Source organism: Gambusia affinis, linkage group LG20 (assembly GCF_019740435.1).
Source record: "Gambusia affinis linkage group LG20, SWU_Gaff_1.0, whole genome shotgun sequence".
In the NCBI taxonomy this organism is placed as follows: domain Eukaryota; kingdom Metazoa; phylum Chordata; class Actinopteri; order Cyprinodontiformes; family Poeciliidae; genus Gambusia; species Gambusia affinis.
In genome coordinates this window covers 8,923,263-8,938,158 of record NC_057887.1, presented here as the reverse complement: position 1 = coordinate 8,938,158, position 14,896 = coordinate 8,923,263, and the positions used below count along the sequence as shown (strand labels likewise).

The following is a 14,896-nucleotide window of genomic DNA, read 5'->3' as shown; positions in this document are numbered from 1 at the left end:
ACCTGGCCACATCCGGGGCGGTGGAAGGTCTCACGTTCTTCATGACTGCCTGGATCCAGTTCCTGCGTATGCCTGCCGTCATGGCCGACAGAGTGTGAACTCCTTCCTGGGTCTGAACACGGATCACCAAAGGATCAGCAAAAATCCACAAACATTCAGGTAGCTTGTTCAACAATCTGCTTCGTCCAGCTTAGTGGTCCGTGGTGTAGCATTTGTAAAAACTTGAGATTTCTTTAGCACCGTTATTGATTTCAGCAGTGGATGTTACAGAAGAACTAAGCCTTCAAAGCGTCTTACGTGGATTTGAAAGCCGTAGTTGCGCTGAGCCTGATATTCAGTTACATTGCAACAGGTGGACAGGTCAATTTCACCGTCCAAGTCAGAGGCCTGATGGGAGAAAATAAAAAGATTTACAGACCAATAGTACAAAAAGAGAGCATAACAAATAAAGTAGTGACAGCATGAATCAAATGAGCTCACCTCCTCTGCAATCGAGTCTTTATAGTATCTCAGGCTGTGATCCGTCAAGACGAACCAGTACTTCTTCCACTAAATTAAAGAAAACAGAAATGTTTTGCCACAAAGTCCACAGACAGAATTTGAAAAAGGTCATTAGTACAAAACTCTGGAAAACCCCAGCAGTCAAATAAAACCTGCTCTACATGGCGGCGGCAGCAGTTTGCTTCTCTTTACATCATGTAGCGAAACATTTTAAAGCCACTGCGCTCCACCCTCGTCTTTTAAGTCCATTGAAGGTGGAAGATGAAAGCGAGGCCGCAGCGCTGTGAAGGCCATTGAAAGCCACGGACATTGGAGCGCTTTAGGAGCAGCGTTCGAATCCCGTTTGGATTCATTTTACTTCCTACGAGCTTAAAATGCTGATTTCCCACAGATTAAAAAAATAAAATAAAATCCTTTTGTTATTCGTTCAGCTGAGGTGATCCTGACTTTCAGTACCTGGCCTTGCTCGTCCAGCTTCACCATCCAGCCTTTCTTGAAGTTAAGCAAATCCGGCTAAACAAGGAAACAAGCAGCACAGAGAGAAAAGAATTAGCAACAAAGAACATCCAATCTGACCAAGGCTATCTGAAGGACAGCGCTAAAGCATTAATTTACTGCTACTTACCCTCTAAAATTTATTGAAATGACAGTTTTTTACTAAGGTATTCACACCCATTAAACTTTTACATTTTGTCAGAGTACAGACACAAAATTATATGTCTTTCATGAAGATTCCATATAACAGAGCATCACAAAGCTCATAATCTATTTCAGTCAACTGCAACCTGTGTCTCGGCTATGAAGATGGACGTGGCTCTTTGGACCTTCAACAATTGTTCTTAACTGTTGAAGGTCCAATTAAGAATAACCGGACCTTCTACAATTCTACAATAAATTAGTAGAATTGGTCATTTTACCAATTTAGTTGGTAAATTACCAACATTAGTCGGTAACATTAGTGGGCTGCACAGTGGCGCAGTTGGTAGAGCTGTTGCCTTGCAGCAAGAAGGCCCTGGGTTTAATTCCCAGTCCGGAGTCTTTCTGGACCGGGATGTTCTCCCTGTGCATGATGGGTTCTCTCCGGGTTCTCCGCTTCCTCCCACAGTCCAAAAACATGACTGTCAGGTTAATTGGTTTCTCTAAATTCTCCCTAGGTGTGAGTGCGTGTGTCAATGGTTGTGTGTCTCTGTGTTGCCCTGCGACAGACTGGCGACCTGTCCAGGGTGAACTCCGCCTCTCGCCCGGAACGTAGCTGGAGTGGAACCAGCAACCCTCCCTACCCCATTAGGGACGAAGGGTGAACAGAAAATGGATGGATGAATGGATGGATGGATAGTCGGTAAATGTTAGTAATTTACCAATTTAGTTGGTAAATGATCAACATTTACCGACTAATGTTCTGAAATACAGATATAAAGAGAGCATAAAAACAAATGGAGGTTTTCAGTACCACTTCCTCTGTTGTCATGGAATAATTCCACTGAATTTTCACAACAGGAGAACTATTTTTTTGTCTAGGTTGTAAAAACAGTTTTTTTTATATATATATATATTTTCCACAAATACCAACATCCACCAGAAGGTAATGTGAGCCGCCTTTAAAAGGTTTCACATTTTTCTTCATTTCAAAACCTAAAACAAACAAAATTCCTATAGCAGATATTTAGCTTTCCTTTTCCAAAACGTCAGATAACATTTGAGGCTCTAAAGTTTTCTCTCTGTTTAGACTCTGAATTTTTAAGGTTGCAGACTAAAATTTAACTGAGAAGACTTTAAATGTTTTCCATTAACTGAGCTTGACTCAAAGTGACATTTTGTGCTGGACTGCGAATCGAAACAAAATACAGAAATTTGTGGCTTCAACATGACATAAAAAAAAAGATTAAGGGGTGTGAATACTTTTACAAAGCACCATAAACGACACACAACACACTCCCAGTCGGTAAGCTGTGTGGGGAAGCTGACCCCCCATCAGCGCCGCTGCCCAGATTGCTGAAATGAAATGTTGCCCACTGAACAGGGACAGCTTCCGCCATGAGAGTGGCTCAGTGCTCGGGCCTGTAGTGCTGCGCTGCGAGTCCAAACCGTGGGAACAACAACACACACATCCATTTAACTGGTGACCACAGGAAGCAGTGCCAAGATGTGATATTGTCTTCACACACTCCTTTTTTTTTTTCTTTTCTCCACAAACACGGGCAGCGGAGTGAAACGGTCGCATGCATCTTTGAAAAACCGCCACACATGGATTATAGAGAGCGGCGTAACCTGAAGAGGACAGGGTACAGAATGGGTTGGGCTGCGCCCTGCAGAGGGGAGGCGTGGCCAACAACAACCCCACCCTGGTACTGACACACACAGGTTAGGGGGGAACATCAGAAATGACTCAGTTACCTGAACTTTACACTTCCTGGGTAGAAAGAAACCAGAGGTTAAGATATATTATATTATAATATTATAAGATATACGGCGAGATATTTCTCAAGGTTTGATTCTTGTTTCCTAATCAGTTCTGGCCTCTCAGCCCAAACAACAACCACTACCCAGCAACCTCTCTGCTCTGCTGAGGCCTTGGCACTGCTGCTGACCCCGGATCCTGCAGCTTAGCAGGACACAGCAGAACAGGGGAGGCTTTGTCTCGGGCAGAGCGCAGACGCACGGGAACCAGAGTCCTGTTAGCGGTTCTTAATCAGAACAAATCCAAACCTGCTCATTTATTAGTCGCTAGGCATTAAACGGAAAATAAAATCTGTATACTGCAAGAAACTCTTGGAAACAAGCAGTTTCCAGCTGTCAACAACGTAATGTACTAAAAAAAATAAATAAATAAGTGTTCCATAAAAAGTCACTCATGGCCTTGCAGGACTTTGAAGCTTCTTTCAGTAGAAGAGCAGCTTTTTGCTGCCTCTGCAGTGTCAAATAACAGACAGACAAACTCATGAAGACTGATGTACTGCAAACAAGCTCGAGAACTGGGAATCTTTTCCCAGGAGGAGATGGAAATCAACCCAGAAGCAAGAGAGGAACCAGAAGATCGGGTTATTTCACTTTGACGTTATTTACATAAATAGCTAAAGGTTAGGTCGGGTCAAACGAGACGTCGCTATCGAGGGTTTTGTCCTTGATACTAATCAAAGTCACTAAAGAACATCGTCTGACTCGATTCTCTGCCCTAAAATGTAACTTTAAAGTAAAATACTGTCATATGTTCAATCAGTATCAGACCAGTGGACCTGAGCCTATTCAGAGAATCTGCTGTGGAATGTAACTCTAAATTATTTGCAGAGAATTTGCCTACTTGTAGATTTTGTTCATGGAGCTCATCAAAAACATTCAAAACAAAACCCAGCTTGTGAAGCCACAATACTACTAGAAAAGGGTTTTGGCTGGCGTTTGCAAAGCAGCCAATCCAGGAGTTACATTCATTTTCCATGGCTGTGATCTAAAGAGCAGAGGGGAGGAAAAACACGGAAGCAAGCTTCCATGTTGTGTATTAGCAAACAATGAGGCATTTCTGGTGTTTGAACTTTTAAAATAGGCGGTTATAAGCATTTTTAGATTTCAGACACACATTTTTAACAATTTTTGAAACTGCTCTCTTTTCTGTGTGTTTTTCCTGACAGCGACAAAAGTTTCTGCTAGTCGACCTCGATGTGCTCCTCTAACCCAACTCACTTTAAAAGCTACTATCACTTTCTGACAGGTATAGCTTGAAAACCTGTTTTAACACCGACAACAACAAGACCTTCAAAACAATCGCATGTTGCTACAGTGGGCAACCTTTTAATGGGGAGCCTTTCGCTAACACGCTAGGTTAACGCTAGCATGTTTAATTTCTGTTTTGATGTAAATTGCTGATAATTCGACTCGTTGTACATTTCAATTCAATGCAGCTAATTGTACAATTAGCAGCTGCAGCTAATACAGCCTCTCATGACGCAAATGTAATTTTAGTTGCGTCAAATTCAAGAGTTTCTAAGACTCTGTCTCAACTTTATGATGTAGGATGTTAGGGAAAAACAACTTAAGCTAATGAATTAGTAAAAATTGATAACTTACTTGAATAAACTAAATATAATTGTCAACTTTTCTGGGGGGTTTTCTGCAGGTCAAACCTAAAGAAGCAGGTAAAGACCATTCAGCTGGTCAGCACAACAACAACATGTAATGTAGTTCGGTTTCATCAGGGATTGTTTAAAAATGTCTTTACTGGGATTATATTGAGACAGCCTAAGTACACAACAAACACCAGAGTTTAATTGTGGTCTAGCCACATAAGAGAGACATTACCTAAAACATACCTACATATAATATGCTAATAAAATGAATAAACAACGAGGGAAGTGGATTTCCCCCATGAGTCCCGGCTTTCAGTGAGTCAACTTGTTTATATTGTGGGAAAGTTTAAATAATGACTAATTCACACAGCTGCAAACGACGCAACAGAGCTAAATGAGACCGTTTTAGAAACTCCAGAGCTGAGCGGGAGCCTCACCGTCATGACGGACTCTGTGGTCCTTCGATCCAAAGACTTGGCTCTCCTCAGAGGGGGCAGGGTGGAGGGAAAGTCCAGGCCTTCGTTATTGTCCTGCCTCAGCTCCTAAACAGCAAACAGATAACAGAGTTTGTTTCACAGCGCTGCATTTCAACAATTGATGGCAAGTAAACAGCAGCTGCATTTCCATTCGTGATACGACTGAGCAATTTGACATTTTGAAAACACGTCAACTTCGAAAAATAACTCTTTTATTATTTTTTAAAGGTTTTATTGGCTCTAGTGGCCTTTATTTGATAGTTATTTGACAGGAAAGTGGGTAATGAGAGAAGGGGGAAGACATGCGGCAAAGGTCGCCAGGCTGGGAATCGAACCTGCGACGGCCGCATCGAGGACTAAGACCTCCTTATGTGGGTTGTGCTTAACCCCTGTGCCACCACAGCACATTCCGAAAAATAACTCTTTTATATAAAAACTTTTGGTTTATTTCGCAAAACTGCATGGAAACACTTGATCCGCATCCCACGAGTCACACGATCAACAAGCGGATGTTGCTACTGGTGGAAAAGATGAAAAAGAAGATCACAGGAAGTGACTGGGGATGTTTCTTACTGACTTATTGTGTAAAACTTAATCAAATATGACTTTATTTAATGGAAACATGATTGTGAAATTTCATTTGTAATGGAAACACAGCAACTGTTATGAGTCTCAAATATTTTATTGAGTCTTTCTAGACTTAACACTATTAATCCATCCACATGTGGAAGGGCCAAGCTCCACCCATTGAGCCAAAGACCCGGCTCCAGAACGTGTTAATCACTGCCCTCAGAGGCGTGTAGAAACCAGAAACAAAATCACAGATGCATGGTGGGAGTAAAAACAACTAAGTCAGCTCATCTGGATCCCTGTGAGAAGTCAAAGAATTACTTGTGTGCATTCGTCAGCAACGCCAGCAGTCCACACAGCTTTATCTGTGTTTGTTTGTGCCGTTTTCATTGGTTCGTGACTAACAGAGATCCGGGGCCAAGACAATCAGCATTACTGTGCTGCTTGAGTCAGCTTTCTAAGTCGGCACAGAGGTCCGGGATGGGAAAAGGGAAACATAATCACCGGGGGAGATCTCAAAGAAGAATGGAAACTCGAAATAAATACAGCACTAGCTGCTGACCTCTGACCTGAGAGCAAAACAATGAGCGATGGAAAAAATGTAAAGTAGAAGAAAAGAGGAGAAGCATAGTAGTAGTAGCAGTCCGGGAAAGAAACTCTTTAGCCTCGCTGTTTGCATCGTAAACCTCGGCCCAGTATCGGTTCTGGTGGATCTGCCGTTACCTCTCTGAAGAGCCGTCTGCGCTCGCTGCGGCCCTGTCTCATTCGACTTCTCTCCGTCTCCTCCACCTCCATTTTCTCGGGATTCTCCAGCTCCAAGGCCTCCAGCTTCTCAATAACACCGGAGCGACTGAAAACACATGAGCACACACACAAACATAAAAACTACAACCGGATCAGTTCCAGTTTTCATACAGCTGCCACTGTGAAAGCAAACAACACAGCTTAAGTTTTGGTTTATTTTCTTTGACAACATAAAGAAAAAAAATAAATCTATCAACTCCACTTGTAAGTTTTGGTGGGTAATATGGACTTAAAGTTTTATCACAATATTTTGTGGTACTATTGTCATAAATATGTTTATTATTACTTTTTTAGCAGCGATCATAGCTCCACAAAAACTAATACAGCTCTTGGAAAACATTCCCATTTCTAACACTATTTGTTAGCATATAAAGAAATGTGATTTATATCACTGAGCTCCATACAGTAACTGCATTTAATCATATTTTCACATTTATTCATACGCACATTGAACAAGGTGGAGAAAATATAGCAATTCAGACAACATGGATAATTTTGATGGGTTTTATCGTGAAAACATTAAATTGAAATTCAAAATAATAAAATCACAAAACATGATAAAACGATACGATAAACGCCCACACCTGCTTGTTAGTAAATAAATATTTTATTGGAAAGGAAAATATGGGTTTATCGTCTTCAACATCATGGTTGTAGTACTCAACAATATAATGTGAAGCGTTAGTAAAAGAAAGAAAAAAACAATCTGACAGATTGTTAAAACAATGACAATCAGAGATGCTTTATGACAGTGCGGCCAAGTCCCAGAACCAACACGGAACCAACGGTGAAAAAAACAAAACTGTCCCATTGTTAGATTATCAATTAACTGGGAAAAATTATCCATAATCAATTTCAGTAGTCACACACGGGTCTGATTACTGTATGACTGGGGGAATCAAGAAATCACTCAAAAAGAAACTTGTCCAACAGCATGAAGGAGCCAAAAGACCTCAAAGGGCAACACATTCTGTTCAACGCTCAAGAAATTCAACGCCAACGGTTGAGGAATCAAGTCTTTGGCGCTTTGTACCGCTTGAGGTCTCTAATTAACCACATCGACAGCCATAATTTACAAGACAAAAACATGAAGGTTTTCCTTTGGAGGTTGTGAACCTTCATAGGAGTGGCCGGCCGACGAAGATCAAATTGACAAAACTTTCAGTAGGTCACAAGAAAACCAAAAACGACTTTACAAACACGGCAGGTCTCATTTGCCTCAGTTGTTCATGTTTCAACAGTAAAGAAGAGACTTGGTAAAAGTGGCATCCATGGAGGGGCTTGAAAGGCCAGAAACCCTGCTGACCGTTGACTCGCAAAGGTGTACAACGACAGGTCTGAACTACTAACATTATAGGAACTGGTCCAGATTACTCTTAAAGTCACGTAAACCAAAGATCTTAACATTAAATCTACACAAACACGGTTCACCTCCAGTCGAAGGAGGAAAAACAATGCGGCCGTTGACGAGGTCGTGCAGATTGAACCTGCATGCAGAGGGACGAGACATTTGTAAATCTGTGGGTTGGAGTTTCAGCAGCTGGTTGCTTAGAAGCTTGGCTGAGGTAGAGGAGTTAAACAAAACAAACCATTGTTAAGCTGCACCACAACATATTATGTAAAAGCCCAGGTCTGTTTGTGAGTAATCGTGCCACATACTTCCACAGTCTTTAGTAAAGCAATAAAACAAACGTAGCGCGTGCATCAAAATAAAAAGACTGAAGAGAAACGAGGAACACTTCGTTCCTGGTCCCGCTTGTTTAAATAAACATGGGACTTCCTAGTGACTGACATGATTCCAAAGATCCAGCAGTGGAACTGATCTAAGGCTTTAAAAGGCAGATATGACAGAAAAAGTCAAATCCCTACACTTTTAAAGTAACTTGTCTGACTGTTTACAGCTTCTACAGCTGTTAAACTGTAAATACTATTACCGACTCCCACTATGGGATCAGCATCTGGTCACACCGAAACAGGCCTTTTGGCGAAGGGCCGCGGTGCCGATCCATCTCACAGGAACAATCAGTGCCGGGGCCGCGGATCTAAGAACAGCCCACTCTCACATCTGCAATCGTCCTCAATCTGTGACACAGTGCGCTTAATGTTCGGACACTCGCCCACACGGGCCTTTTGTTCAGTGACAGCGATCTACATTTCAGAGAGGAAGGCGGTTAAAGCCGGTGGGAAATACTGTATAACTCTAGCCTACATGTTGCCCTTATTTGGGGGGCGGGGGCCTCGAAGGCTAGAGCTGTTGTCCTTAAATGGGAATAAATGAGAGGGGAACAGAGTGAGGCCTAACGCCCACCAATTGACTTCCTTTTGTTTTGTTTTTTGTTTTTAGCATCAACCGCAAGACGGAAAAATGAAAATCTCAACCACATTGAAGTTGATTGATTGTATATAAGAGTCCAGAAGGATGGGTTTGAGTCTGACAGGAAAAATATGGGAATTTAAAAGGGTAAAGTGAAGTTTTCATGTTGAATCTACAGCTCCATGGCTTCAAGGAGACAGAGCGTCTCCTTTGACACACTTCTGTGCTTCTTCTGACCGCATTTAAAGGGACCCCATCGAAACTGAAAAGAGCAAACTCGATATTCATCCCTCAGTGATGGATTCGATGCGGACCTCGCAGCACTTGGTATGGAGGGTTACGGGAAAAAAACGGCTTTTAGTTTCCGACCGAACCAACGTTCTTAGCTGTAATAATGTTATCTATACTAGTTATTTATTGTTTGATTCTGACAAATTTATGCACAAATGTAGCGTGAAGAACCACTAAAGTCTAACATGCTGACGTTGGGAAAGATGCTGGGTGGTTCTGCTAAGTTTTCCACACCATAAATCTATTTGTTTTCCAGACTAAAATATAACAGTACAGCAGAATTTGTCTATGTTGCTTCGATGCTTTTCTTGGTGTTTGGATTCAGGAGGATATTTTTGCAGTTATTTAGTGAAAAATTGTAAAAATAGTACGTAATTTCTCACAGTATTACAAAAATGTTCCGTATTTATGTCGCTTGCGGATGCAAAAACCAGACACTGGAAGCGGACTAGGTGAAGCAAACTATCAACTTTGCTGTCCGAGTGCATTTCTGCATAAAACATGGTAATAAACTCCTGACCAATAACAGTGTGGCTCAAACGTAGCTTGGCTCTGTTCATTTCCCTCTTCATTTTGTCAACCGTGCACACCGGGAAGCGCATGTCGAGCTCGGTTTTTCCAGGAATACCGAGACAAAAAACGTCCAAACCTTTGCCTTTAATGAAGATGGAGTTTGTTGAATCTCTCTCGCTTTCATTTTTGCAGTTTTCTTCTTTGTTTTGGTGCTTCGCGCATATGTAAATGCTAGCATTAGCTGGCGACATTGGAACACTCATAGCTACAAAATGGACTCCGACAGACAGCAGATTTGATTTATTTTTTAAAAACGGATTATGAGACATTTTACAATCAATGTAAATCCATTTTTTGGCATAGCCCTGATGTGCATGTTTGTTGCTGCAGTTTGTCTGGTTTGTCTTTCTGTCTTTTTGCAGGTATAGAAGCGGACTTCTAAGGTGTTGTATTCTCTTTAAGCTTCTTATCTCATCTCCCTTCAAACCTTTTTCCTCACCATTCTCCTTTTCTTTTCTGTCTCAGTGTCCATCGCATTTGAAATAAACCCAAATCAATTGCAAACATTTTTTTTTAAAGATAAGTGTGACGTGAAGCTTTGCTTGTCAAAGTAAAGCTGTCAAACAACAAGTCTGAGCCACATTACCAGACATGCCATATTTAAAAAAAATGGAAATTTAAAATTTAAACCTTGGGAAAGAGAGACCCCCTTCGTGTCACGCCGCCCTCTTGCTACTGGATTTGTTAGAAACGTTCTACTCTCTGGTGTGTGGGGAACCAAGATGCAGATCACTGAACGTCCAGGCAGGAACCCGGGTGTTTATTCAGTCCGAGTGAGAAGCAACGGAACGAAGGAAAAGTGATACGGAGAGATCAATCTTTTAAGTCGACATGTCTTAATTTGATGAAATGCAGCCTTTTCGCTTGTCTCCCATTAAAACCACATCAAATCGTGGAGTGTGTCGGAAAACATCAAAGCCTTGTGTGTGTCTGCTCTGCGTACAGACATGCCTTTATAAGGAAAAGCCAGTAGCTCAAGTATTTTCAGACCGGCGTCAGCAGAACAGAGCCAAGATTCTGAGAAAGCCGTCCGCTAACCCGGTTCAACGGTTTAAAGCGGAGGCAGATTAGAGGCTTCACCTGACGGCACAGAGACCGGAGTCTTACATCACCTCTGAGAATCACCTGCCTGCTCGCTCAGGTCCTTCATTCATCAATTTTCCCTGCAAGGATACAACTTTGGTCAAAAAGTATAGGCTTTGGGATTTAACAAAACTAACTGCTGATCAGAAGAAAGCGGTGGTATCAGATGGTTTCTATTGGATCCCAGTTCTGATCAAAGCCATTTTGTTTTCTGTTCAACCAGTTGGAGCTGAATCACCTCATTCAATCAGTTGTTTCTAAGTCATATTGATTGAAACGTCTTTGTATAAATGAAAGGGGTAGCATTATGTAAAATCAACTACATTGATCCTTTCATGCACGTTTTAGAAATCCTTTAATCTCTCGTGGCAACCGTTCAGCCATGCAAAACGTCTGGCGGGACCTAGCTCCGCCTTCCAGACACAGCTCCTCCTCAACTCCCCTCAGTTCCTTCAGACTAGCCAGAAGTAGTTAGCAAACACCTGGTGGAACATCTGCTGAGCTCACTGTACGAGTCACTTCTCAAAACACCAATGGTTAAAACTTTGTTAAGGCATTGATAAAGAAGTGATGCTGTGACGACTTCCTGGAGGCGGAGTTTCAGAAAGAGCAGGAGTTTTTAAAGAGACGGAGGCCCAATCTCAAATGAAAAAATTACTAAGTAAAATTTATTTTCAAATAAGTCATACCTGAAATACACAGCATTTTTATAACAACTGAAGGCAACATAGTTACTTGATTGTAATATAAAATGGTACTTTTCCCTTAAAGTCAGATTAATCAAGGGAACCCGATTACCACAAAGGACTGACAGATCACCAGAAAGACATAAAAAGAATAATAAAACAGAAGTGAATAAAATATTGAAAATTAGATCTCTAAATGAAAGAGTGACAGACCTTCTCTCGGGACTGAGGACGGCCTCTCTCTCCTGCCTGTCAGGGCTCCTGAATCGGCTCCTCTTCTCTGCTTTTCTGGCCTCAGCTTCCAGCCGCCGGGAGCGCGTCGCGTCGTGGTGGCCGCCCCTTTGACCCGCCGGGTGGCTGTCGGTGCTGGTGACCGTGCTGCCGCTGGCGTCCGAGTCCAGGGAGCTGACCGAGCCACTGATGTGGGAGCCATTTGAGAGCAGGGAGCTGCCGGAGGGGAAAGGGTCGCTGGGCGCCGGAGACTGGCAACGCGGGACGCCTCGCAAGCTGGAGCAGGAGCCCGTAGGAGAGAGGGGCCCAACGGAGGGATGGGGGGCCGAGCCGTGCAGCGGCAGGCCGCTACGGTCCACTTCGTCACCGTTCACCGACCCGGCGTCAGAGCCCTGGCCCATAGGCACACAGTCACCTGGTGATGAAGGAGAGCAGAGACTGAGGAAGGACATGATGAAGAGTTCACAGTGCCGGCATGAGACGTGTTTCAATAAAGACTAAAATTTCCAAAGTTGTTTGGTCCTTTCTAAACCATTTTAAAGTTAAAAAAACAAACGTTTAGGTTTTAATGTATTGCTGATATTTCAGATGTACATGGTTAAACCGTCATATGAAAAGGTGATGAACAGTTACAACCTCTAGTCAGTGGAACAGGAAATAAAATCTGAAAATACAAATTTTCTATCCTCTAATTTCTCTCTAAAGTAGAAACTGGGACAATTGCAGAGTTTCACAGATTGTTTAGAGACTCCAAAATTGCTCTAGTTTATAAAACTGATTCTAATTCAGTTAATTACATATCAATTCATATATATATAGATATATATCTATATATAGATACCTATCTATATATATAGATCTATATCTATATGTATATATAGATCTATATATATATATATATATATATATCTATATACATATATATATATAGATCTATATATATATATATATATATATATATATCAGTGACGTGCGGTGAGGTTTATTGCTAGTGAGGCACTGACTTAATCAAAATCATAAGACCCCTGCATGTTATTGTTTACATACAGAAATTTTGCGGATTCAGACAACACTGAACAAAAAGATTATACTTTCACATGCCATCCATAGCCGCGCTGCCGCCGTAGAATAATTCTGTTAACTGGAAATATAGATATTATTAATTTAGTGCTGTGCTGCACAGCAAAGGGAAACCCATTGAAGTACAACTCAAACCACCTTTTTCTCTCTCTCTCTCTCTGTATCAGCCAAGCTACACATAGACTTGTTGCGTGTAGCTTCACGTTTTACTCTATGGCTAGCTAGTTGTCACTCTGCAGTTGTAAACTCACAATGTCTGGGATCAAGAGCGCCCCCTGCCATGAGGCAGGAGAACTGCCCGCCTCACCTCGAATCTGTTCTCTGCCGTTTCTGATCGCTCCTCAGCACACGAAACACGTTACACACACAGTTGGTGACAAAAAACACTGAACATTAAATACATCAGCTAAATGATGGAAAATCTGTTTATAAATTAAATATTTAACCATTTTAATGGTGACGTACAGACAGGAGGAGCATGCTTTTATAGAATGGCAGCCAGTGCAGTTAGAGAGGTTGATCAATCCCAGGTGAGGCTCAGCTTCCTGCTGCCTCACCAGCTGCGCTTCCGAGCATTTGAATGGAAAAATGCGAACATTTAGCGATTTTGAAGAAAAAAATAATCAAAACTGGTAAAGCTAAATGAAAAATAAATACTTTGCAGTACAAAACATAGGATGAAAAAAGCAATATAAATTATCTTATATTATTCTTCCATGATGCCTCACCTGCCTCCCCTGACCACACGTCACTGATATATATGTATATATAATTTACATAAAAGTTACCGTAATTTCCGGACTATAGAGGCACCTGATTATAAGCCGCACCCCCTACATTTTTAAAGGAAACACATTTTTGTACATACATAAGCCGCACCGGTGCATAAGCCGCATGTGCCTACATTGAAACATGAGATATTTACAAAGAAAGACGGGACACAGAAAGTGTTTTTAAAGTTTTAATAATATGCCGTAGCTTTTCTTTGTGAACAGCAGCAATATAGCAAAACAACACTAACAGGGCTGGTTTAAATAACATATGGTTAAAAGTCACGGAGAGCCGTCATCCTCTTCCTCCTGTGCACTGAAAACATGGAAGTCTTCTTCCTCAGTGTCTGTTTCCTTCTTTATCGGCCAGCTCGATTGCTTTTAACTTGAAAGCTGCATCATATGCATTTCTTCTTGCATTCTCCATGATGAGGGTCTGTTCAAGCTAATTTTATTCATGCACAAAGCACGATGTTACATTAGTCTTCCTCTACAGATATATTCCAGGTGTCTCACGCTTACCTTTTCTGCTCCAGCGCCCCTACTGGCTGTTAGAAAAAATTCTTAAATAAGCCGCATCGTTGTATAAGCCGCAGGGTCGAAAGCGTGAGACAAAAGTCGCGGCTTATAGTCCGGAAATTACGGTACATAAAAATAAATCTTGACATAAATAAAAAAATGTATTTAAAACGTCTCGACATAAAAAGAATACACAAATTCTTTTTAAAAAGCTTCGTTGACTAGAAAACCCTAGCTCACCTGCAGAGGGCAGCGGCGAGCCCAACGGCTGGTCGGCGCCGGCCCAGGCCGCTGTGCTCTCGGCCTCCCGCTGGTTCAGCTCTTCCTGCCAGATGATGGAGCTCGAGTCGGGAGACTTGTCAGCTTCGGGGATTCCTGAACCGGTCACGGCTACCTTGGCTGGACCCGGCTCCTGGACGACAACAAGCGTAGGGAAAACCAGTTTAAACCAGGAAACGGACTGTGACTCAATAACTGGTCACATCGTGTGAAAACTCTACCTGGGAGGTGGTGGGCTCTACTTTTCGTTTCTTTTTCTGGTTCTGTTTGTTAGTTCGGGGGTAGACGATCAGCTGTTCACTCCACCTACCGGAAATCAAAGCGAAGTCACCAGATGCTTCCCTGTTACCATCCGACCAACTAAATGAGAAACCCAGCAGGAGACGATACCCGTTGATGATCTCTTTATTCTCCCCTCTGATGAAGTACTCCTGCTCAGGGGTGATGATGCACAGCGAGTTCTTCTGGCCCGTCTTGGGCTCTGCGTCGATGACGTCCGTGCAGAGGTTCATGTTCACCGTGCCCTGAGGCAGCGTGCTGGGCTGGAGGAGACACAGCACAGCACAGACGCCTTTAGAGCCGCGTGCAACAACACGGACGTCAGACATAATGAGAGAAAGAGAAACAGATAAATGTGGGAACAATTTGAAAAGGATTGGTT

General features: G+C 42.2%; 1 protein-coding gene across 2 annotated transcripts in view; it reads right to left on the bottom strand.

Annotated features, from left to right (window-relative positions):
• Positions 1-14,896, bottom strand: part of LOC122823162 (myosin phosphatase Rho interacting protein) — a 56,312-nt gene that overhangs the window by 19,578 nt on the left and 21,838 nt on the right. For both annotated transcript variants that reach the window (XM_044102502.1, XM_044102503.1), the window contains exons 4-13: positions 14,626-14,777; positions 14,457-14,541; positions 14,197-14,368; positions 11,570-12,002; positions 6,329-6,455; positions 4,997-5,101; positions 958-1,014; positions 481-549; positions 298-387; positions 3-112 (exon numbers count right to left, since the gene is read on the bottom strand). In XM_044102502.1, the coding sequence (XP_043958437.1) occupies positions 3-112; positions 298-387; positions 481-549; positions 958-1,014; positions 4,997-5,101; positions 6,329-6,455; positions 11,570-12,002; positions 14,197-14,368; positions 14,457-14,541; positions 14,626-14,777 (1,400 nt within the window). The remainder of the gene's footprint in view (positions 1-2; positions 113-297; positions 388-480; positions 550-957; positions 1,015-4,996; positions 5,102-6,328; positions 6,456-11,569; positions 12,003-14,196; positions 14,369-14,456; positions 14,542-14,625; positions 14,778-14,896) is intronic.